This window comes from Rutilus rutilus (genome assembly GCF_951802725.1).
Source record: "Rutilus rutilus genome assembly, chromosome: 4".
Lineage (NCBI taxonomy): Eukaryota > Metazoa > Chordata > Actinopteri > Cypriniformes > Leuciscidae > Rutilus > Rutilus rutilus.
Genome location: NC_140212.1, coordinates 35,874,679 through 35,901,584, shown reverse-complemented (window position 1 = coordinate 35,901,584; position 26,906 = coordinate 35,874,679). Strand labels below are relative to the sequence as shown.

Here is a 26,906-nt window from a genome sequence, read left to right as displayed (position 1 = left end):
TATTATTTACAATGATTTACCATGTTTCCGGCGTGATTTACCATGATTTACTGGGTCATTATACGAAAACGTGCCATTTTGTGTCCTTCAGAAAAAAAAAGCTCTGTAAATCTTAATAAACCATAAAACAAATAAAATATTTTATAATTTAGTTTCCATAATATGTCTCATAATATAAGAAGAAATTAAGTTCTGTTTCTTTTGTTTTTAAAGGATTTTAATCACATTTTTGTGCAAAGCATCTTGCAGAAATGTTGAAAATGGCCTGTCCCTCATTATGATTTTTCTACTTCTACTTGCTATCGAGGTCAAAAAAGTCAAACTATCACAAAAAAACATATACTTGTATAAAGCCTTAAGTGTCAGTTCATTAGTCATGAATGGATTTTATTCTTAACGTGTCAAATTTTGAAAAAAAAATACAATTTAGTCGGGTCCCTAGGTTCTCGTCAACCCTGTTACTTTTTATGAAAACACCTTTTTAAAGATAATGGACTGTTCCAAAAGTTGCATCAGTTCCAGGAAGTGACATCATCTGTCTTTCATGATGTTGATGGTAGAAGACAAGTAAGTGTTCTCTTCTTTTAATGAATTTTCTTTGAGTTTATGTAACGTCTGAAAGACAGGGACACGCTCATTGTGTCAGCCCTGTTACCAGAAAAGCATACGTTAAAAAGTTATTTGTACATATTTAAAAATGTACATATATAACAACATTTAAGCCTCTCATTAAGGCACATAATGTGGTGTCATTACCTATACCTCATGGCTAGAAATGGTCGCCAATAACATTTTTCGTCAACCCTGTTACCGTCAACCCTGTTACCATTCCAGGGTAACAGGGTTGACGAAAGTATGCTTTTGTGTGTCTTACCCATGTTGTATACCCAAGAAGGGTTAAATCAAGGGCAGCTGGACTTGGTACTTTCATATTTGAAGATGTTTTGCCTCTCATCCAAGGGGTTTCTTCAGTTCTAAATGACTGATGGTGCCAGGTATTTAACCTCTGTGGGGTTGTCACCCCTGAGTCAACCCTTCTTGGATAACTATGACCTGGATGAGTGAGAATTGTCACAGACGTACTTTTCTTACTAATAGTATTTACATAATATACAGTGGGGAGAACAAGTATTTGATACACTGCCGATTTTGCAGGTTTTCCCACTTACAAAGCATGTAGAAGTCTGTAATTTTTATCATAGGTACACTTCAACTGTGAGTGACGGAATCTAAAACAAAAATCCAGAAAATCACATTGTATGATTTTTAAGTAATTAATTTGCATTTTATTGCATGACATAAGTATTTGATACATCAGAAAAGCAGGACTTAATATCTGGTTCAGAAACCATTGTTTGCAATTACAGAGATCATACGTTTCCTGTAGTTCTTGACCAGGTTTGCACACACTGCAGCAGGGATTTTGGCCCACTCCTCCATACAGAGGATGGAGATCCTCCAGATCCTTCAGGTTTCGGGGCTGTCGCTGGGCAATACGGACTTTCAGCTCCCTCCAAAGATTTTCTATTGGATTCAGGTCTGGAGCCTGGCTAGGCCACTCCAGGACCTTGAGATGCTTCTTACCGAGCCACTCCTTTGTTGCCCTGGCTTTGTGTTTCGGGTCGTTGTCATGCTGGAAGACCCAGCCACGACCCATCTTCAATGCTCTTACTGAGAGAAGGAGGTTGTTGGCCAAGATCTCACGATACATGTCCCCATCCATCCTCCCCTCAATACGGTGCAGTCGTCCTGTCCCCTTTGCAGAAAAGCATCCCCAAAGAATGATGTTTCCACCTCCATGTTTCACGGTTGGGATGGTGTTCTTGGGGTTGTACTCATCCTTCTTCTTCCTCCAAACACGGCGAGTGGAGTTTAGACCACAAAGCTCTATTTTTGTCTCATCAGACCACATGACCTTCTCCCATTCCTCCTCTGGATAATCCAGATGGTCATTGGCAAACTTCAGACGGGCCTGGACATGCGCTGGCTTGAGCAGGGGGACCTTGTGTGTGCTGCAGGATTTTAATCCATGACGGCGTAGTGTGTTACTAATGGTTTTCTTTGAGACTGTGGTCCCAGCTCTCTTCAGGTCATTGATCAGGTCCTGCCGTGGAGTTCTGGGCTGATCCCTCACCTTCCTCATGATCATTGATGCCCCACGAGGTGAGATCTTGCATGGTGCCCCAGAGTGAGGGAGATTGACCGTCATCTTGAACTTCTTCCATTTTCTAATAATTGCGCCAACAGTTGTTGCCTTCTCACCAAGCTGCTTGCCTATTGTCCTGTAGCCCATCCCAGCCTTGTGCAGATCTACAATTTTTGTGTGTGTGTGTGGGTGGATGTGTATGCATGCATGTTCATGTACATGCATCTCCCTATTTATATATGATAATTTGATTGTCAGTACAAGTATTTCATTAATCAGTGCTTCATTGTGTTGCAGGCAACGTGATCAGGGGCGTTTAACCCCCTGAGGTCGGCGGTATCGCCGGCGATACCAGCTCGCTTTTTTTTATCAGTGTAAAAGAAACTCAGAAATACTCTGTTGACTTTGATTTTCCATAGGAGTTTCATACATCAATCGATTCTGTTAACTGTGTATTATTTTTGTGTATACTCACAATAAAAACAAAGTGTGGTGCTTTTTGCCAAATAAAGAAAAATAAACACGAAGCTAGGTTCTGCCTTCTCTCTGTCCGTGTAGTCCATTCTGAAACGCGTCCGAAAATGAATCATAACTCAGCGAATACTTCTCACACAGGCATGTGAGTTATGTCTTTATGAAGCTTGAAATCTCTTCTTTTAAATGAAGTAATTTATATAAAACACAAATGTTTTCAACTCATGTAATCCGCTTGAAAGCAAGGAGAGTTACCGTTTTTCCTTCTCCCTTCATTATCTCTAAATGAGCTGCGGCCGCCCCGCCCCCGGCGCGATTCACATGTAAATAGTTTAGGTGATCTAGTATGCATCGCATACGCCCCCCGATCAATGCCATAAAAACACAGTTTCTATCAGACTTACTGATAGTTCATCGCGTTTTGAGTATGGCACGCTTCTCCGGTAATAAAGACGCCCTTCAGATGATTCTGGACAGCGCCGGGTTGTTTCCTCAGAGGAAGATTGTAACAGACGACGAACGGCAGCATATTGAAGAGCGAATTCCGCCGAGGACACAATTTCGGAGTAAGTTTTACTTAAAAGTCTTTTGTCTTTTATTTTTCGTGTTCGCATTTATGAGGAAAAAAACAATATTACCTGACAGTTCTCCATTATGGACGCGAGCGCTCTAAGCACTAAAATACTTTCAAACATTCACAGAGACCTCAAAACAGAAAGTACAAATCCTTTCTTTAAAACGAATTTCGTTTTGTATCAATTGTATCTTAATTTTAATAATTTTTTCATTAACAAATTTAAGTAAATAAGTAAATATAGGCTAGCAATCACAACATAAGGTCTGAATGGGTTAGATTTGGGTACAGTTTTTACTGTAGAATATACTGCCACATCAAATAAGCTTTTGTTTAGCAATTTCTATATATAAAATAGCCTACTATTTTTGTCAAAAATAAAGTCATCAACTAAGATGTTAGCTGTTCCAATGTTGGCTATATTCAAAGTAATGAATACATAGATAAAATGTAGGCCTATAATCTTTTTTTTTTTTACAAAAAAAGAGTACACTTGAAATATTGTTGAAATTGTAATTATTGTTGTTGTAACCTTTTTAACTTTGAAATATGTATGATAAAATGTATACTTTAGTTTTTACAAAGAAAGATTACACTTGAATTGTTGTTGTAATTGTAACCTTTTTAATAAAAATATATATTTACAAGGTAGATGTAAACAAACTTTTAAAAGGTAAATATAAGCCTTTTCTTTAAATAATTTTTATTGTGTTTTATTAGTGACAAATTTGGGGAGAGGATAAATATTCCAAAACTGAAAATACAGTATGAGAATTAACTGCACAATTACTAGACATGTTTTCCTTGGATATTATAGGCCAAATTGCAAGCACAATATGTGGAAAAATAAAAAAGAATTGAGATGCTTCCAACTGTTGCTCTTGCATTCTTGTGGCTCAGTGACTCACCTGAATGAATGGCTAATTAAGTATGCGGTCCCCATTGTCTCCTGAGGTGTGAACCACTACATATGCATGATCTGTGACGCCCACTCCGCATATGGCCTTTCCAAACAGAAAGTGCTTTGCAAAATTCAAATCAATGTATTGTGTTATGTGAATGATTAGGCAGGGTGATTTTCACATCATTTTGAAGAAAAAACACTAGGCAATGACATCTATTAGACAAAAGTCTTATTGGCACATATTTAGTATGTGTTTTATGGCCTTATTTCAGAAACTTTAGTTTTTAGTTTTTTCAATAACCACGCATAAACATTATTCTCTCAAAAATGCAGACATGTACATTATTGTTGCTCACATATTATGGTAGCCCTGTTTGTGCTAAATAGTGTGTAATTTTTTTTTTGCCATTAATATGTTTATAAGCAACTGAAAAAAGCACAAATGTCAGGGCATGTCAGAACATCTCAAGGACCCCAAAAACACCTCAGACCCCAGAGGGTTAACCCCCTGAGGTCGGCGGTATCGCCGGCGATACCAGCTCGCTTTTTTTTTAGCAGTGTAAAAGAAACTCATGAATACTCTGTTGACTTTGATTTTTCATTGGAGTTTCATACATCAATAGATTCTGTTAAATGTGTATTATTTTTGTGTATACTCACAATAAAAACAAAGTGTTGTGCTTTTTGCCAAATAAAGAAAAATAAAAACACGAAGCGAGTTCTGCCTCCTCTCTTTCAGTGTAGTCCATTCTGAAACGCGTCCGAAAATTAACCATAACTCAGCGAATACTCAGTCAAACAGGCATACAGGCATACAGACATGAAGCTTGAATTCTCTCCTTTTAAATGAAGTAATTTTTATAAAAAACAAATATTCACAGTTTATGTAATATGTATGCAAAGAGAGAGATGTCAGTCGTTCTCATCTCAGCTAATTACGTTATAATGTGCTCCGCCCACGGAGAGCGCGCGCTATTCAAAGGCAAATGTAAGCCGATCCATACAAACCTGTGAAACGCCCACATCAGCTGGATAACACACACCGCGAGTTCACTTTCAGACGTATGTACTTTACGATGCTGTGAGGAATAATACTATCTTGATCCTGCAAAAATGTACCTCAGAAGTTCTGGAAGTATCATTTCGAGGAGCAAACGGATCCCGCTGAGGAATAGGTCAGTTCTGTTTGCTTTGTTCTAATCGGAATGAATGAATGCACAGATGCGCGCTGTTGTGGAGCTACTACAGCTGGCAAAAATACTGTTTTAATATGAATCGCGAATACAAAGAAAGATTACACTGGAAATACTGTTACAATTTTAAATGTTGTTGTAATTGTATAACCTTAATATATATATATATATATATATATATATATATATATATATATATATATATAGGCCTATATAAGGATAGATGTAAACAAAATCTTAAAAGGTCATTATAAGCCTTCTCTTTAAATAATTTTATTATGCTTTATTAGTGACACATTTGGGAAGAGAATATATTCCAAATCTGACAGTATGAGAACAATTAACTGCACAATTACTAGAAATGTTTACCTTGGATATTGTACAATTTGCAAGCAAAATTTGTGGAAAAAACAACAAACCAGTTATATATTGTCCTTGCATTCTTGTGGCTCAGTCACACACCTGAATGAAAGGCTCATTACGTATGCAGCCTCATTATGCGGGCCCCATTGACTCTGCAGGTGTGAATCACGCCCACCCGCATATGGCCTTTCCAGACAAAAAGTGTTTTACAAGATTTAAATCAATGTATTGTGTTATGTGAATGATTAGGCAGGATGATTTTCACATAATTCTGAAGAAAAAACAGTAGGCAATGACATCCATTAGTCAAAAGTCTTATTTACATATATTTAGAATGTGTTTTATGGCCTTATTTCAGAAACTTTAGTTTTTTGTTTTTTAAAAAACCATGCATAAACATTATTCTCTCAAAAATACAAACATGTACATGCAAGTTGTTCACATATTATGGTAGCCCTGTTTGTGCTAAATAGAGTGAATTTACACCTTTGCCATTAATATGTTTATAAGCAACTGAAAAAAGCACAAATGTCAGGGCATGTCAGAACATCTCAAGGACCCCAAAAACCTCTCAGACCCCAGAGGGTAGTTTTCTGTGGTTTTCTATGATGGTCGTTTTTAGGTGTACGGGATAGCTATGGAAAGCCCCCACCATAAAAATTGAAACCCAGCATGGACAAAAAATGCTGATTGAATCTTTTTCATATAAATGAGATTTAAGACGACCAAGTACAGTTTTTGAACAGACATTGTTTAATAACAATTATACTTTAGGTCACCGTTAAGCACCGTTTTTCCACAGACCATCGTTGTAGAATATTTGTTTTTTATTAAGACTTTTAATAATTTATTTAAAACATCTTTTATTTTTAAAAGATGTCATTTAAACTTTTAGGATTATAAGTTTAACACACCATTCAAAATGTCTCATCCCATCACTGAATACACCCCTCTGAGTCAGAGACGCTGGTGTGAGAGAGAACCTCTGTGATTTATGTTAACTCTCTTAAGAGTTGTAACTCTAAACATGTAAGATGAATTTTATTTATTCATCTAAAATAATTGGTTTCAGTATATTTATATAACCATTTTATTTATACACTTTTAAGGAACAGTATGTTTTTCAACTTTTGTGAGTGTGATATTAGGAAACCCCTTCCTCACTTTCACTGTGCTTTGGTATGCGAAGGAGAGGGGTCAAGGCTCACGTGAAGGGGCGCGCACAGACACACACACACACACACACACACACACACCGCGCGCCTCCCTATGTTTTGAGACGGTGCTTTGAGAGACATTCAGGAATGACTATATGAATTCAGTTGTGTAAAACAATTTTGAATCCATTCATACATTGCATTTTTTGTGGACATCAATGGACAATGATGTGTTAGGAGCCACTTCTTCAACTCTCTCTCTAAAATAAGGTAAGATGATTTTATTTACTTTTATCTAAAACTAAAACAATTGGTTTTAGTAAGCTTTTTATGTTATATTCTTTTAAAAGAACTGAATATTTTTTCAACCTTAGTAAAATTATTTTATAACCATTACATTTATACAGTTTTAAAGGTATGTTTATCAACTATAGTTTAATTATTTTTGTGGGCATCAGTGGTATGGACATTGATGTGTTAATTTTAACTCAGTCATTTTTTATTCATCTAAAACTAAAACAATTGGATCAATAAGATATTTATATTATACTTTTAAAGGCATGTTTTCAACTTTTGTTAGTGTGAGATTCACTTGACAGTTACACTGTAAGGAGGGGGGTCAGAGCTCGCAGGAAGAGGACGCGCGCATAGACACAGACACACAGACACGCGCGCGCTCCTTATGTTTTGAGACAGTGTGAGGTCATTCAGGAATGACTATGTGAATTCAGTTGTGTAAAACAATTTTGAATCCATTCATACATTGCATTTTTGTGGACATCAATGGTATACTTCAACTTTCTAAAATAAGGTAAGATGATTTTATTCAGCTAAAACTATTGGTTTTAGTAAGCTTTTAAAAGAACAGAATATTTTTCAACCTTAGTTAAATTGCTTTAGATTATATAATTTATGTTATACACTTTTAAAAAGAACTTTAGCATGATAATTACTATATAATTTATATTATATAAAGGATGTTTTACATATGAATGTGAAATAACTAAATGTTTTTTCAACCTTTAATTGTTTTAGATTATATTATATAAATTATAGAATGTTTTATATATAAATGTGAAATAACTGAATGTCACATATATGAAATAACTGGCCCCATTTATATACTGCTCAGGAATGTAATGGGAGGGGGGCGCAGGTCTCTGACACAAGCCATATAACCACACACACACACACACACACATATATAACTGGGACAAAGTTCAAACAAACGGCAAAAAACATCTGTTCTATTAATATAGGACAAAACTACCCGTCAAAATTATGATTTAGTCCTAGCTAGGTCATAGTTCAAAACTAACTGTCATACAACATGATCGATAGGCTAGCAGGGTCAATAGGTTAATCCCATGACCGCATCCCGGAAGTTCACCCATCAATCATAAAGGTCACCGGAAGTTCAACCTGTCACAAAGGTCAAAGTCGTAAATCATTTTGACACAATGTCCCCCATAAGGACTACTTTATAGTCATCAGGTCTCTGAATGAAATCGTCCAACTAAATTTGCGAATCATAAAAACCTGACATAGCCTATGAATTCATGAACTTACATGCTTTTGTTGGTTGTTGAGCCTTTCTATCCTAAATGTTTACGACAAGGCTATGTCACGAACCGCCACATTTAAAATAAATTTGATACTGTAAACATACTGTACAAGACATGAGACGCGTGACAGCTAGGTGTGTGACAGTGAGGAAATGGCTAGCATGAATTACTTTGGAAGCCTAGGTAGTGCGGACTCCGCCGATTATTTATTTTAAGAAATGAACTCTCAGTAACAGTGAGACATTACCAGATCCCTACACTATTTCAGACCATGAATGGATCACAGATATGTCTAAGTGGCCAGCAATCACATGGCCCGATATATACACTTATCTCATAGAGAAGCCCAGTGTATTTACACAAAGGAACAACTGCAGGCATATAAATCCTTAGATGCATATAATTATGTGCTTTGTGGTCATGTTTGTCACAGTTGTGTTCGGTTAGTCACATGTCTTTTGTTCTGGTTTCCCGCCACTCATCCGTTTCCATGTCAACCTTTATTAGTTCTTCTGTATCACCTGTTCAATTAATCGTCGTCATCTGTGTCACCTGTTATACTTAGTGTGTGAGTATCCTGCCTGCCTGTACCCGTAAGAATTTCTATTTAGTAAAAGTTTGTATTGGAGCCTTTTTACCTTCGCCTTCTTCTGGTTGGTGGTTAGTGCAGTTTACAGCACAAGCCTGCATGTGCTAGAGTGCTACCTGTAGATCCCCAGGAGGAAACTCCTCATCAAAGGACCATTCTCCTCTATTTAGAGGAGAATCAACCATTCTACCTCTAGCCACTAAATATAGTGAGGTCTGAAGCTCAATACGTTACACCCCTGTCTGGATTGCACGGCTACTGCAATTCATAGCCTAATGCAACAATTACATAAGTAAACTCTCAAAACATTATAGTTATGACATTACATATTTAAATTTTCATGTAACAGAGTAAAGCCAAATAAATAGTCGTTTTTGCCTTTCATTTCAGACGCAATGTCCGCTTTTAGGGGCCGTTCACATATTGCGTCTTTTGTGCGCTCAAGTTATTAAGTTATTCCAAATGTAGGTGTGTGGCAAGCGCGCTCATAATGGAAGCTAATTTTTCCATTTGCGCCGATTCCTCGGCGAGATGAAAACATCTAAACTTTTCAGAATGCCGCAAATGCACTGCAGGTCATGTGACAAAGACCAACCGATCACCTTCGGCCTTTCCAAAACATCATCAAAAGCTCGGCCGAACAGCTAATCATAGTTGTACAGGGCGGGTTTTTATTTCTCATCTCCATAAATATATCTAGTAGTAAAGCTAATGCAAGGACTAGAAATCAATGAATCCTTTGCTGATACTTCCAGGTATCTGATGGTTCAGGAAGAAAGAGTAGATAGAAACAGAATCCAAGAGAAGGCTGTTTTCTCTGGATATCCAGCAGCTTTTTTTGCTGTGAGTATTTCAAATTCATTCACACACTGATTAACACAGGAGCTTTTAAACTCTCTTTCTACTGCAGCACAGTTGCTCACAATAATGACTTGTGTATTATCATTGCTGTAGAGACACTAGAAGCATCAAACAATAGGCTTTATGCGAAACGTCTCGTGAACAAACAGGAAAACAGTTACTATCCTTTGGACATTTGGTCCCCACAACAACAACAAAAAAATTTATCTGAAATACACACACAAACAAATATTATAATTGTGTATACTCTCTGCAGTTTCACGCCTTGTATGTATTTCTGTGTCTTGGAATATTGCTTTTGGAAAGCTGAATATCAGTTAATTGGACATGTATCACTGGAAATTTTATTCTCAGTACATTATCAGTTTATGTGTGTTTATATAATCCTTCAAAACACTGTTTATCTAAAGCCGGGTGCACACTGTGTGATTTATAATAGTCCTTTGCGATTAGTGCTTTTCGGAGTGTACGAACATGATCCTCGCTGTAAGCCATGTCACACTGTAAGATCAGGGTTGTCATTAATGTCAGACTCTACGACATCAAGACGCGCTAAAGACGGACACACGCAAGAAAACTTGTCCGGAGTTTTACATCATCAATCAATGACGCGTTCGGTGACAGTGAGCTGCGTTACACACAGGATTGAAATGGTGGCTACAAAGAAATATATTTTGGTCACGGATTGTCTTAAAAAACAAAGACAATTTGACGGTCGTCCTAGAAGTCACACTGCAGGACTGTGAGTCAAATCTTCTGACACTGCCAGAATTTCGTCTGAGGTCAAATTTGATCGTAAGGGTCATTAATTGGCTGTCTGTGAACATGTCTAACTAATGTTCAAAGACTTCCAATTGTAGCCTAGGATCAGAAGATTCTTGAGGATTTACAAAATTTGTCTCAGATGGCCAAATCACGGCCAAAATCTCACAGTGTGCACCCGGATTTTATTTCAGTGGAGATTAAAGACCCCATGAGCACTTACTCTAAATGCTTCAATTCAGTGTTGGTCAGTCCAAAGTCTGATTGAAATTATTACACAAGTGTCTTTTTTCCATCTGTAAGATTATGAGAAGTATCATTTAGTTGACGTGACCATAATTACAGGAAAAATATATATTCTTTTCTAGTACTGTGGTTCCTAGGGTGACCATATTTTAGTTTTCAGAAAACAGGACGGGGGCGTGGTTGATGGACGGGGGCGTAGTCTGGGAGGCGTGGTTAAGGGGTTGGGGGCGTGGTTGGGGTGAATGCATAAAAAAATACTTGACAAACGCATTCACAACCTTGCAATTATGTTATTGTACTTTAATACATAAAGGCCCGGTTTCACAGACAGGGCTTAGACTAAGCCAGGATTAGACCATAGATCAATTAGGACATTTAAGTAATTTTTATAAACATGCTTAGAAAAAAAACATTACCGATGTGCATCTTAAAACTAAAAAGGCACTGATATATTTTTAAGATCAGTCAGTGCAAGTTTATTTCAGTGGAAACAGCTCAGACTTACATTTTAGTCTAGGACTAGTCTTAAGCCCTGTCTGTGAAACCAGGGGTTAGTAATACATCCTTTCCATTCAATGTTTGGACCGAAACAATAAAATAGGCCTACTATTAAAAAAAAAGTTTAGCTTTTAACACCTTTTACATGACACTATTTCTTTTCATGGTCATACTGTAGGTTAAAAATCTACCACTAAAATAAAAAATCTAGGCTACTACACTATTTAAGTATATATATTTCAATCCTCCTGATGTTCTCTTGTAGCCTATAATTTCTTTATGTGGGCTTCTAGATCGCTAGTACCTTTATTTGACACTGACACGTACGTGCCAGCTTTGCAGTTCAAGCATTCTGCTTTACACGGATCCCGCCCGAAACGAAAACACGGGAATTTTCTCTGTAAATCATCTGTGAATTTACATTTGGGCTTTTTTTTTACGCTGTTAGCTACTTAAATATAAACTGAAGCGTCGACCGTCGAGTCTGGTCAAATCACGCTGCTAAAATTTAAATTCTGTGTCTGTGAACGTAAAGTCCGCCTACTTTGATTTGATTGGTCATTTCAAATATTCTGACATTGAAGAGCAGTGTGACAGACCAATGAGGCTGAGATGAACAGTGAACACACACAGGCATCTGTATTCTGACGTGCACTCTGCTTGCCGCTGCGGATTGAATTTGAGGAACGCGCTGATTATAAAACGGGGCGAAGCCGAAGTCGGTTTCATATGTTTTGTGTGCAAAGGCAAACATGTATTTAAAGTACACGCTTAATGGCCCAGTGAAAAATAATGAAAACCAGGACATTTTCACCACTTTACAAAAAACAGACAGGACGGCCAGGACAGGACGTGAAAACAGGACATGTCCTGGGAAAACAGGACGGTTGGTCACCCTAGTGGTTCCCAATCTGAATAAATCCAGATTCAGAAATAAAGAACTATTTATTTGCACAGTAATTCTGTGATGTAAATCGGCGTGTGTGTTTAGGTCTGATCTGAAGCGTTTACTGCCGGCCTGTTTATCAGCCTGAATGTCATTTTTGCTTCTGCACGTGTCAAAAAATGCACTATCATTATTGATTTACCACTATATACTTTATGGTGGTTTACACACCCTGTCGGCACCTATGATGAAGCAAAACAAATAAAAAACAATCTTACCAACACAACAAATTTTTAGACATTTTAGTGTAGTAGAGGTCAATGTACACATTATCAAAAGTGCCGATCCTCCCACTTTCCCATAACTTAGGATATTTTTGCATGTGAAGGAAAACCACACATATAATTATTAACTCGGTGCAAGGCTAAAAGCTTGTGCTGCTATTTTGAACCAATAATCAGAACAAAAAGCAGTTGAAGGATGACGTGCATAATTCAGTTATTTATCTGACTCCAATATATTTAATCTGACTCCATTTAAGTTGTTGTTATTTGTCTTTTTATAACTGATATCTCCTCAGTATACCAGATGGCTTAGAAGAACTCAATGTTGTAACAGAAACTTTTGACTCTCTCTTTTCCAGCACTTTAGACACACTTGCTCCTTTGCGCTTAAAGAAGATTAAAGAAATATATTAATTTCTATAATTCAAATCATATTATAGAATTTATTAAAGAAACACACTTAATAAACAAACTCCAGCTGGTCCAAAACGCAGCAGCTCGAGTTCTTACCAGAACCAGGAAGTATGACCATATTAGCCCGGTTCTGCCAACACTGCACTGGCTCCCTATTAAACATTGCATACATTTTAAATTACATTAAATTAAATGAATATTACATTTAAATTAAAATTACTTTCAAAGCACTAAATGGTTTAGCTCCCCAGTACTTGAGCGAGCTCTTAACGCATTATAGTCCTTCACGTCTATTGCGATCTCAAAATTCCGGCCAGTTGATAATACCTAGAATATCAAAATCGACTGCTGGCGGTAGATCCTTCTCCATTATTAGCACCAAAACTTTGGAATAGTCTTCCTAGCATTGTCCGGGAAGCAAACACACTCTGTCAGTTCAAAGCTAGACTATTCTTTAACCTTTAACCACACACATAACACAATATTAATTTCTATAATTCAAATCAGTTAAATAATTGTTGCTTAAACTAGGTCAGCTAGAACTGGGAAAACTTCCCATAATACCCTTTGTACTTGTTACATCATAAGAAGAATGGCATCTACGTTTATATTACTCTCTTTGTTTATCCCAAGTAATCACCGTAATCAGCCGGATCCGGGCCTTATCCAGATCAGATGGTGGACCTACACTTGGACACGACCACAACGCATCCCTGAATGTCAGCAGAGATTGTGTTAACTAGACTCTCCCCTGTAAGGCCTCATCGACACGACAGCCATCGGCACTGATCCTCAACAAACTCGTCTCTATACCAGCGTGACTCCGATCTTCAACCAGATGGAACTGGATAAATATTCTGAATGTTCCAATCTAATCTGATTTCTGACCTGTAATGCTGCCTGAATCATAATCATACACTGTTTGTTTGTTGGCCAGGTTTCTCCCAAGGTTTTCTTCTATTTCTGTCACCTGATGGAGTTTTGGTTCCTTGTCACTGGCTTGCTTAGTTGGGGACACTTATTATTCTTGATCTGACTGCTTCGACGACATTCTATGATAACTGAACCGAGCTGGACGATGACATCACTGTTTTCATAACGAAAGTTACAATCACTTTAGTTTTCAATATTATCAGTGGTAAAAGGAAATATTCTCAAAGCCTTTAAAGCAGGGAAAGTTATTTATTAAGCTAAATATTAAATATACAGACAGTAGAATGGAACAACATACTGAAGAGATAAACTTAACTGTAACAAATAATGCACTGCTGTGAAGGAGAGACTCTAAAAGCCTTTCTTGTAGTATGAGGTTATGCACCGGTGTACAGGAGTAGCAGGGTTAAAGCCTTTCTCCCAGATCAACAGTTACCTTTCCTTCTTATACTCTGAGCAAAGTATTGTTAAACATCATCGGAATACCAACACTAAAACCAGCTGACAGGAAACTGAAAGATAAGGCAAATGGTTGGAGATAAAAAGAGGGAGAATACTTTAACATATTCTCCTCAATGCATGTTTAAACAATAACACCTATATTGTACATTAGGTTACTTTAATAAAAAGTTCACCACTATTCAGTTCAGATTATAAACTGTCAGATGAGACCAAACATGACATACTTGCATGTTAGAAAATACTAGTAGATAAATAATGGAAAGCACATGTGTCCTGTGAAGCAAATGAAAGGATGAAATGATGTGTCATAAAACACCCTACTTAACCCCCTGGGGTCGGCTATCGCGCCGGCGCGATAGGCTCGTTTTTTTCCGTATGAGTGCAAAAAAATAAATAAAATAAAAATATTAATTTTTATCTTATATGCTTGTGTTATACATCAATCGATCCTGTTTAGTGTGTATTTTTTTTTGTGTATGCTCATAATAAAAACAAAGTGTTGTGCTTTTCGCCAAATAAAGAAAAATAAACATGATGCGAGTTCTGCCTACTCTCTGTCAGTGAAGTCAATTCTGAAACGCGTCCGAAAATGAACTGTAACTCACCGAATACTCAGTCAAACAGACATACAGACACACAGGCATGAAGCTTGAATTCTCTTCTTTTAAATGAAGTATTTTTTATAAAAAACAAATATTCACAGTTTATATAATATGTATGTAAAGAGAGAGATGTCAGTCGTTCTCATCTCAGCTAATTAAGTTTTAATGTGACTCCGCCTACGGAGACCGCGCTATTCAAACGCAAATGTGAGGCGATCCATACAAACCTCCGAAACGCCCACATCCGCTGGATAAGGCCGGTGACACACTGGATGCGTGGCGTAAGCGTCTCAGCTGCGTGGCGTGTCCGTTTTTATTTCGGCTCCCATGTTAACAGTTTAGAGTTTGCACACTGCCTGCGTGACACGCGCGTCTCAGGCGCGGCTCGAGCCGCGTGGAAAACGCGTGCAGGCTAGAAATAGAACCGACGCCTATTTTTCACGCGACACGCAAGCGTCTTGGAAGCGTTTCCATGCAAAATTGAATAGGAAAATCTGTTTATTTGTCATTTTGACACGAATACATATTAATAAATGTCCTTTTGATGTTTAAAAGTGTCTAGGTTTTGACATAAACGCAAATATAAATGTAATTTTACAAAATATGATCGATTTTCAAATACTGCTGTATTGAATGAACAGCTTTTAGCAAACTCTATTGCTATACTGAGATGAAGAATATATACTGTATGTGTTTTGTCAAAAATAGTCATCAACTAACTAATGAATCCTTTACTTTGAAATACGTATGATAAAATGTATACTTTAGGTTTGAAAGACGTTTTGTAGAGACAGCAGCGGGAATCCACCTGTCACTCAAAAGTGGACACACCCTTAAATTATGCAGAACTTTAAATATTAATCAACTAAACGGATGAGTTATAAAAAAAATTCACCCCCCTCACAGTTGTTATGAAGGGCAAAATTAGCTGTATAGACCAGAGCCACATAGAGATCCAGGCTGTAAACATATTTTTTTCTGCTGTAAAGTTGGTAATTTTAACATGGGGGAGATACAAATTTGACTCACTTCTGCAGCCAGCCTCAAGCGGCCAGTCAATGAATTGCAGTTTAACTCACTTCCGTGTTGGTTTCAAGAGAGAGACGGGGAGGTTGCCGCTTGGGTTAAACCACTGGAGTCACATGGATTACCTCTTCATGACTTTGTCTTTACTACCTTTCTGGGGCTTGAATGTATTAGTTGCGTAGGGTACCAATGGAGGAACAGAAAGCTCTTGGAGTTCATTAAAAATATCTTCATTTGTGTTCCGAAGATAAACAAAGGTCTTACGGGTTTGGAACGACATGAGGGTGAGTAATTAATGACAGATTTAAAAAAAATATATATTTTTTAGCTGAACTATACCTTTAAGGAATCCTGGAAACACCTTAATTCAACCACTGAATGCATTCGGTTCATTTTCTGGAATTACTAAAATGCAGATAAGAAAACAACAGTTTCACAAAAAACCACAGCAGTTTTAAATGATTAACTTAAAGCTTCATATAAAGTACCCAGAAAAGTTCAATGTTAGCTGCAGCCCTATTTTACAGCGCAAGAACTTTCAGAATTTAGATTAAGTAAATAAAGGGATAGTTCACCCAGTTTATAATCAATTTTCGCTTTAAAAATGTTTCCCCTCAACTGTCTCCTTTTCTCACACAGTAAATCTGTATTACCAGAACAAAAGGCAACCTTCCTTTCATTAAGACAGTTATTCAGCTGTTTCGATACCCAGAGCTTGTTATTTGGGAAAATTTTCACAGTTTTAGTTTCATACACAGTGTCTTCACAAAACTTAATATATAACGTAATGGTATCTGTGAGCTCATCAGCATCATGACAAGATTGAAAGAAAATGTCCCAATTAGTTTACTCAAAGCAGTCCCTTAGTTGCTGTTTACACCTGTATTTACTTAATAAAAGGCTTTGCCCTCTTCACTACAGTCTTATATTTAGGTAGAAGATGAATTACATTATGGTCAGATTTCCCAAGGGGGGGTCTGCATACTGCTTTATAATCATTGGGAATATTTCCGTAACAGCGATCAATAGTCCGAATAGTCCGGAGAGTAGGCAGGTATTCCGATAAATCACATGAATTAAAATCCCCAAGAATTTGAACAGGTTGATCTGCAGAGCAAGTGAGTGCATCATTGTAGCTTTTTGCTATTCTCTCCCCTGCTGCCATGAAATTAGGTCTAGGTACATAGGTAAATATGACAGTGATCTGGCCAAACTCCCGCGGGAGATACAATGGTCTAAAAGAAATCGTTAAAATCTCAAAGTCCGGCGTGCACACTTCCTCCCGTACACTGTACAATGTGGCCCAGCTGTTATCAACAAACACACACATACCTCCACCAATGGATTTAAATAAGCTACGATCGTCTCTGTCCGCTCTTATATGTTTTGATTTAACAAAAAGCAGAAAATCGAAGATCTTAGAGCTTCCCGGGAAAGCTTCTCTAAGGTGACAGAAACACATACTCTGCACTCATGTGTAAACCACATCCTGTAAAGATGACGCATGTTGCATTATGTGTGTGGGGAAACGTGTTCTGGGGAACAGGAGCATTGCTGTGTGTAACCGTCAAATATGAAGACAGTCAGGAGTTAAATGTATAGAAAGGTAGAAATATGATAAAATGTACAAAAAAAGTGTGCATTCCTAATGCCATTGATGCAAACAAGAAATGTGTTGACGCAGGTAAATAAAGCAATTGATGCAAGTAACAACAATTAACACATGCAGGACATTTGTTAACGCAAGTAGAAGCAACGTGCGTAAGTGTAGAGATAGTTTGCATCATTAGTGGCTATAAAAAGCAGGACCTTTAGAGCTCTCAGAGTAGAAGATCTTTTAGAGAGATTATACAAGCAAGCAGAAGCCAGCTACAAAACCACAACATAAGAAGAGCAAAGGAGAAGAACACACATATTGAGTAAAAAGGAGAGTAAGCCTTGAAATGTAATTGTGTATCTGGCCCATGGAACGTCCAGCTTAGCTGGCATTGGTGTATTTAGCTTAAGAAATAATAAAATGAGAATGAGGGCTGCCCTCAAACTCTGATAGTATTGTCCCAGTCTGTTTATTGCTGAAGATTAAGAATACTTTTGCAGTCTCATGAGATGAATGTCTGAAAAAGATAGTTTTTTATAAAGATATCCTGACAGACTTTACAAAGTCAGTCAAGGTTGCCAAACAGTCTCAACAGAGAGAGCCATGGGAGTGCATGATCAGATAAAGCTGTTATCTGAGGGCGAAGAGCCAGCTGTGGTGCACTGAACTCAAGACTATCACACACCACACAGGTAGGCTTGGTTCTTATCTGAACCGTAGGCCTATTGTGGCTTTATATAGCTATGGTCAGACACTTGCACGTGTCACTATAATATTAGCATTTTATGAACATCAAGCTCAAATGTAGTTGCGAGTTTTTTGACCAGCAAATGACAGATATATTTTGTATGTCACTGGAACAGCCACATCTGAGGCAGTAAGTGCATCGCATTACGTTTTCATCAACTTACAGGATAATGTTTATTGTAGCTATATGGGCGCTCACTCAGTTTTCTTGTTGAAATCTCATGATACAAACGATGAAGCACTCGCCACATGTAGCGTAAGCCTGATAAGGGAGGCTTTAAAGGAATTTTTTTTTTTTTTTTTTTGAGCCTTTTTGGCTTGTTGAAGACAAGACGAGCTGCAGCATTCTGAATCATTTGTAGAGGTTTAGTTGCACATGATGGAAGTCCAGCCAGAAGAGCATTGTAGTAATCAAGCCTAGATATGACCAGGGCCTGGACGAGAAGTTGTGTTGCATGCTCAGTTAGGAAAGGCCTGATCTTCCTGATGTTGTGAAGTGCGAGTCTGCATGATCGAGCTGTCTTTGAAATGTGGTCTGTGAAGGTCAGCTGGTCATCAAATATTACTCCAAAATTTCTGACCGACCTTGATGGGGTGATTGATGATGAATCTAGCTGGATAGTGAAGTCGTGCTGTAGAGACGGATTGGCAGGGAGGCAGAGAAGCTCAGTCTTTGCCAGGTTGAGCTGCAGGTGATGTTCCTTCATCCATGCCGAGATGTCCTCCAGACAGCTTGAGATCTGTGCAGCTACTGTGGGATCATCTGGTTGAAATGAGAGGAAGAGCTGTGTTTCATCAGCATAGCAATGGTAAGAGAAACCATGTGCCTGTATGATGTGTCCCAGTGACATGGTGTAGATGGAGAAGAGGAGGGGTCCAAGAACTGAACCCTGAGGAACCCCTGTGGTCAGTTGATGTGCTTTGGATACCTTGCCTCTCCATGCGACCCTGAATGACCTACCTGTGAGATAGGATTCAAACCAGTGGAGAGGAGTACCTGTGATGCCCAGTGATGAGAGGGTGGACATAAGGATCTGATGATTCACAGTGTCGAAGGCAGCAGACAGATCCAGGAGAATGAGAACCGAAGATTTGGAAGTAGCTTTTGCGATCCGTAGGGCTTCTATGACCGACAGTAATGCAGTCTCGGTTGAGTGCCCTTTCTTGAAGCCAGATTGGTTGACATCCAACTGGTTGTTCAGAGACAAGAATGATGTTACTTGGTTGAAAGCAGCTCGTTCAAGTGTTTTCGCAATGAATGGTAGGAGAGAGACAGGTCAGTAATTCTCTACAAGTGATGTGTTTAATGTTGTTTTTTTAAGCAGTGGAGTTACCCGAGCCTGCTTGAATGCACAGATAATTGAAATGTTATTATTTTTAATAAGCCAGCCCAGCTGAAAGTAAGCGACAAGCACATCACCCACTTTCAGGAGGAGCGGACACTTGCCCAGAGCCGCATAGACAAGCTGGAAGAGTAAGTCCAGGACGACTTCAAGCGTCAGACCACTGAGTTCCTGAGAGAGCTGATGCACACCCAACGCTGCACAGACCAGCTCAAAGTGAAAGTTCAAGACGAACTCAAAGTGCCCGACGAAGTGGAGCAAGAAACCAAGAAACAGGCTGACAAGCTCCAAGAAAACCTTGCAGTCACTGAACGTGACAAACTAGAATTAAAGACTGTCCAGAAGCACCTGGTAAACCAACTCCAGTCTGCTGAACATCTACTAGAGAAAGCCAAAGCTGACATTAAAGGTAATAACTCAAAAACCAATGCTCTGGAAGACCACCTGGAAAGGTACAGTACTGAAATGGACCATCTGACCCGACAGTGAGATGATGCCAACGACGAGTTCTACACTATCAGAGATGAACTCAAGCATGTTCTCAAACAGAAACCAGGGCCAAGAAGGGAGAAACTTCCCGCAGCATCACCACTGCAGAACAGAGTCGCCCATCCAAGAACTGCCATACGATGGAAGAAGTGAATGGCCACAACCCAAAACGTCACCACAGAACTTTTCCCTGCCAACAAAAGAAGAGAGCTCATCCAAGCAGACTCCAAAGCTGCGCATGGAATGACCCTTAAAGATCTCAACAAGCTGGCTAAGAACATCATCCAGGTCAACCCGAACTCCACTGAGGGCCACAAAATCCAGGCCTACCTCCGAGATTTCGACTTCCACCTAGAGGTGAGACCTCATGTGACTGACAGAGACAGGTTATACCGCCTCAGATCCACATCCAGTTGAGAGGTACGAAGCTTCCTGGACCGACAGCCTGTTCATGTAAAGTCAAACTACCAGCTACTACGTGAGACACTGATTAAAGAATTTACAGGCCCAGAGTCTGAACATGGACTGTTAATCGCCTTGGAAACTAAACAAGGTCGACAAGAGACACCCCAAGCTTACTACAACCGTTTTCGACAAGTCTACTTTGGTGCACATAACTAACCTGAACTTGAAGAGGATGTGAACTTCAAAACCCTCTTCCTCAGAAACCTGCACCCTGGATTGAGTCACCATCTTGGTGTCATGGCCTGCCCTATCATGATGACAATCTAACAGCTACGTGACCTGACACACAAGGCCTACATCATACAAAAGATGACCTCAAAGAAAGGTTTGAAAACATCCACCAGCCCAGACACAAGCCTTGCACTGGAAGACACCCAGTGGTTTGACAACACCACAGTCCTCGGCAACAATCAGTTAAGCACAGCACAGAGGACGCCCAGGAACAAGACAGTTTACGCTCAGAAGACATGTTAAAACTTATGAGGCAACTGAAAGTGTTCATCGAAAAAAAGGTAAACATGGATGACCAACAAGATGAGGCCGCCCAAAACATTAATCCAGACACGACTAGACCACCAGCCAATCAACGCCATAATAAGCTCACTTCCACCAAATGATACATGCACACATTTATTTGCTAATGCTGACAACAACTCAAGATGGGAAATTATTCATGTCATACAAATCTTAAGTAATTTCCTTGGCACTTTTTCCTTTGGCTACTTGTGTTTTACACTATATTCTGTTCTTTCTATTTTCTTCTCTGTGTTCTGTAAAGCTGTACAACAGTGACCATTGTACAATGTATGATGTACAAATACATTGAAATTGAATTGTAATATAAAATGCTTTGGATTAAAGCATCTGCCAAGTCAATACGTTTTAAATCGGTTGCACTCTGACAGAACCTATGAGTAAGTAATTATTGACAAAGGTAAAAACACAGATCACTTTATGGTATCATGAAACAAGTTAATGTAAACTTTATCATGTGCACAAGTTCACTTTCCGAAAATCTAGGGCAAGTCCGAAATAACAAGTTTTGTGCATTTATTCAGTGTTACATCTGTTGACAAAGGATGTTGTTGCATGTGGTGGAAAAATCCATTTTGTGGATTCATCACAAGTTGAAATCTATCAGCAACATTTGTGGCATGATATCAATCACCACAGAAATAACTGTCAACTCGTTCTTAAGTAAAAAAAAAAAATCTGTCAGGCACAATGGAAATAAATGGGCCAAGCAATGGGCCTCTTTTAATAGTACAGACACTAATATATGTAAACATCACTTACTAATTTTGTCTGTGTAAATTTATATCCAATGTTTCCTCTTTTTATGTCATTACATAAAGCTGCTAAACCTGGTAACTGCTGTAAGATATGCACAAGGATACCAGAGAGTCATGTGACCATCTATATCAGAGGTCAGAAAAATATCAGAGGTCGGGATAATCACTGGCACGTGACAATAGCTAATGTATTTAATTTAAATAAAGTCACTCAAGCTTGCATCTGGACGTACATTTTGAGGTAACCATTTCTCACAGTCACACAGCCTGTTTTATTAAGCCTGTCCAATAGGCTACATGTCGAACGTCGCATGACGAAACCGGAAACCTGGTCTCATCGCATCCGCTTGTCATAGAAAGTGTTAACAGCCGTATGAACTGATGCCGATATCTATGGAATTTTAAGGTAATCAGCTAACCTACCTATCTTACTTTGTTATTGGCTTTTTATTCTATTTAAATATCTAAACGTTAGTGTGAAGATTTTTTTTTTTTTTTACTTTTAAATATCGATCTTCACATGCGAGGGACATTGGTTATGATCATCTTTGCTCGCTCCTTTTAAGTTATCTTGAGTAAAACAGTAAAAAAATGCATGAAGCACATACAAAAGACCTGAACCGGAAGCGATGCGTTCTGTTTTCCGGTTTCGTAATGCGGCGTTCGACATATACCCTATAAATACTATTAAAGTGTGAGATCCGACAATCCATTCACGCGACCGGAGGTTTCTGTGATTTTCCCTTTGTGTGCTATAATGATGCCGACCTCTGATCTATATAATTGTGTTATTTTTTGAAAGGGAGAGAGATGAATTAGAGTTATTTTCTGTTGTGATCAACATAGTGCCGCAAATGTTGTGAACCCGGAACATCCGGATTATGATTAACAATTAACTTGAACTACTTACTTATCTGAAGTGATATAGATAAAGTACAAAAGACAGTAAATCAGGACACTATAAAAGGAACACGAGAGGCTGTGAGGATGACAGAGCAAGAGCTGGAAACAAACATCAGTGAAGAATGAAGGGTTTAGTATGTTTACTGCTGCTGTTGGAAACCTTTGTGTGTGTCGTACAGCATCAGGTAGATGGAGGACTCAATGAGAATGAGATCAGTCAACAGCTCAGATCTGAGGACGGAAGACAGAATCCACCTCAAACAGACACTTTGAGAGATGAAGCTTCAACTGACAGCCAACAAAACTGTTGCTTCACTGACATCCATGCAGCTCTGAGAGAACTGACCGCCACCGTTACAGAGCAGAAAGTGAACATCAGAGAACTGACCGCCACCGTTACAGAGCAGAAAACCATCAACAGAGAACTGACCGCCACAGTTACAGAGCAGAAAACCATCAACAGAGCTTTAGAGACGCGAATGAGTGAACAACAGAAGTTTATCCTAGAAGAGCTGAACAAGAAAAATGATGTTATCCTGGAAGAGCTGAACAAGAAAAATGACGGTACCTCACCAAAACATTCACTGTTTTTTCATTGACCCTCAAAGTAAAACACCAATGCAATACGTTGCATAGTGTAAATGTTAGTGTAAAGTTGAGAATATACTGTGTAAATTGTGTTATCTATTACAATAATCAGTCAGTGTAAATGTAATTTAACAGAATCATTATTCCTTCACAGAAATATCAAATCTTACTCTGAGTCAAGTGGAGGAGTTGAGAAAGGAAAATAGAGGTGAAAGTTTGCTTGAATGATTTTAAATTCAGTGTATACATTCTCAGTGCAATAGAGTAATATATCACAATATTGTTTATGTTTTTCAATAACAGACAGAGAAATAGCTTTTTCAGCTTCACTGATGCAATCTGGCAGTGGACATATTGGTCCTTTTACCACTGACATCACATTAACCTACAGGAACGTCTTCACAAACATAGGGAACGCCTACAACCCAATTACAGGTAATGATCAATGAAATGAGTCATACAACTCAGTTTATAGTAATGAAAACTCTTCTGCTCCATTCAGACCTCTCTGCAGTTGTGTAATGTGTATTATAGAATTAAATGATCTGCTGTCAAACTATTACACAGTGTGCTTAGTAAATAAACAGTCATACAGGAAACAGCTGATTATGTATCTCTTGTTATTTGATTTAGGTATTTTCACAGCCCCACTGAAAGGAACGTACATGTTCAGGATTTCTGTATTTGGTTTCGGCGGAATTTCATCAAGTGTATCCATTATTAAGAATGGAGAGCGTGTGGTTTCAGCACATGATCATCAGGCTCAGGATTGGGTAAACTCCTCAAATGGAGTTGTGTTGATCCTGGAGGTTGGGGATGTTGTCTATGTGAGACTTTGGTCTGGCACGAGGATATATGATAGCGAGAATATCTACAGCACTTTCAGTGGTTTCCTACTGTTTCCCTTAAGATAACAGGAGCATTGCAGAATGTGATTCCAATAATACTGAACTTTCAGTGTATGATTTAATTGAAATCATGAAGTATCTTTGACATATGTGTAACGACTGAGTGCGAATCAAACACCAATGAAGCTTCCAGGTGTTTTGTTCAAACATAACTCCACACAGAACTCAACATTCTAGAACCATAAAAGAAGGCTCCAGCCAACTTTTATGGCCAACTAATGGAAGAACTTGTCAATGTGAGATGGTTTTTAAAAGAATGATTGGTTCAGAGATGGCACAACTCAGTGCTCGATCAAGATAACAGCAGAAGCTGCTCGAGCCCACGACAGAGATACAAAACAGACCATCTTCTTCTTAAGGACCTCTGAATGACCCAGAGTAAAATCTCTCCAAACCACAGAAAACTGAGATTTACCCCTTAACAATACATAAAATCATTCCAGAACAGTTTTCGATGGACTTATAATCAAACATCATGCAACTACATAATTCTTTGTTTCTACCACTTATATGCATGTTTAATAAGCTTAGATCCCATGTAAGTCATTTAATGGTTATAACTGTTAGATGTTTGAATGAAAGTGTGTTGTGTTTCATATCAGCATGATCGTATGCTCGTGATTCAAAAGATGGCTTGATTGAAATCTGTGTAAAATGTTTCGTATTCTTATAATAGTAATGATGTCTAAACTGGGGCCTCTGTTCTCTCTGCTAGTAAGGAGATCCCAGATAAGCAATGATTTATGGTAAGAAGTGAAGAGAACGCCACCTCCTAAATAAAGCCAGTGTCTAATTGGTCAAATCTGTTCAGGAGGTTGGACAAACTTTTGAGTTTAAAATCTTAGACCTGAACAAAGTTTGCTCTCTCGGGAAACTCTCTCTCTCTCTCTCTCAAGAAAGTCTCTCTCTCAAGAAAAAGTAACCATGTAGACGCGCAGAGACAAAGAACCCAAATCAAGATCAGAAGAACGGGTTCAACAGCTTCATTCAAGCCATCTAACTACTCTCGTCTCAATTTCCTTTCTTTTCTTAGTTCTCTTATTTTCCATTGTGAGTCTCGGTTCTAAGTTAAGTTTTGCGGCAAGTTTTCGGTCCACGTTTCTTCTGCAAAGCCAGCTTCAACAAAGACTGTCATTCATCCGCCAACACCACGTGATTGGCCGCCCCAGACATCTATCCCAGCAGGAGGACACCAGCCAACTAACGAACTCGGGAAACCCCCTTTTATGACTACAGAAGGGAATCCCCAAAAGCAAAGATGCAAGTACCTCCAGACTCTTAAACTGAACTGGTGCATTGATATAAATTTTATAACCTGCCTAAAATGATAGAAGGGTTAAATTAATGCTTGATGGTTCGTTCAGGTCATGTCTTGAGTGCATAGAAACTTGAGATTTCATCATCTCACTCTTAAACTCACTCTTTCCTCACTCTCTTCCTTTCTGCAACTCGTATGAATGTGTGTGTGCGTGTGTTTGTGTTAGATATTAGTTTTAGTCTGTGTTAGAATAATCAATAAAGTCTTGTTTGTATTTTAAAGAGAAGTGTTACTTGTGTTATGTGCTTACGAATTTAATGTCTTAAACTGCTGATCTAAGTTACCTTGCTAATAAATAGTGTTTCACTATAGTTTGGAAAATTTACATCCACTGCAGAGCGGATGGTTACGGCCGGTTCAAATGAACCCTGAACGAGTCATTTGCTCGGTCGTAATAAGTGATTCTTTCGAATTCCCTATAAATTGATTAATAATTCCTTTGAGCTAAATTAAATTATCAGAATCACTCTATTAACGCTACATATGAATCTGTATTAATGAGGACTAATGTGTGTTTGAAATTTGCAAAAGATTACTGTATAAAAGTCTGAAATGTCTATAAATATAACTTTGTATAAAGAGTTTCAGTACTGAGACAGGACCCATGAATATCACATGACTCAAAAGTGTTTTGATAAAGTATTAAATCTAGAATGTTAAATAATATCTTTTTTAAGTGTAGTTTGTAACTGATCCTTGATCTGTATCTCTCAATCCTACATAAATAAACAAGAGAATAAAGAGACAATTGTGGCATTTTCTTTTCCTCATATTTGTGTGGCAAAGGAGGTGGTGTTATAAAGGGTTAAAGAGATTTTGTACTCTATTATACTGATTCCAAAAGGAACGACTACCCCAGCCAGGATTAACTACCCGGGAAAGACCCAAGGACCCACCGGTTCGATATTTCATAAGATGACCCAGAGACGTGGATACTTGTTATAAAAGGTATAAATCTTTATTAAACAGTCAATTCGTTAAATTGTCTCATTCACTAGAGGAATCATAAAAAGGATCAGCCACAAGAAGCAACTAGCACTGTGAAATAAGTTTATCAAACACAAAAGAAAGAGACAAACAAACAAAGAGCTGGGGCTTACCAATAAGGAGGCAGGCAGACTAGATGCCGGGCTTCAATAATGTCTGTAATAACAGATACCCACATGTGCACCAAACCCCACTTACACACTAAAGAAATTCACTGCAAAATCTACACCACTTTGGTGAGAGGAAAGCTACTGCCACACAGGAACAGCCAGCCTGCCTTCTCCAGGCCCCCAGCTCCAACAAAAAGAAAAGAGAAAAAAAGCTAAATAC

At 38.3% G+C, this 26,906-nt stretch overlaps 1 protein-coding gene across 3 annotated transcripts in view; it reads left to right on the top strand.

The window, feature by feature from the left end:
* Window positions 1-26,906, top strand: part of LOC311289759 (uncharacterized protein) — a 123,701-nt gene that overhangs the window by 69,062 nt on the left and 27,733 nt on the right. The window contains exons 1-3 of one of the 3 annotated variants that reach the window (XM_084408010.1): window positions 22,868-23,339; window positions 23,518-23,571; window positions 23,667-23,798. The exons of 1 other annotated variant lie outside the window; for it this stretch is intronic. In XM_084408010.1, the coding sequence (XP_084264136.1) occupies window positions 22,898-23,339; window positions 23,518-23,571; window positions 23,667-23,798 (628 nt within the window). In that variant the 5' untranslated portion in view covers window positions 22,868-22,897. Of the gene's footprint in view, window positions 1-22,867; window positions 23,340-23,517; window positions 23,572-23,666; window positions 23,799-26,906 lie in introns of those variants that run through there. One more of the 3 variants, XM_084408011.1, reaches the window with a different exon arrangement.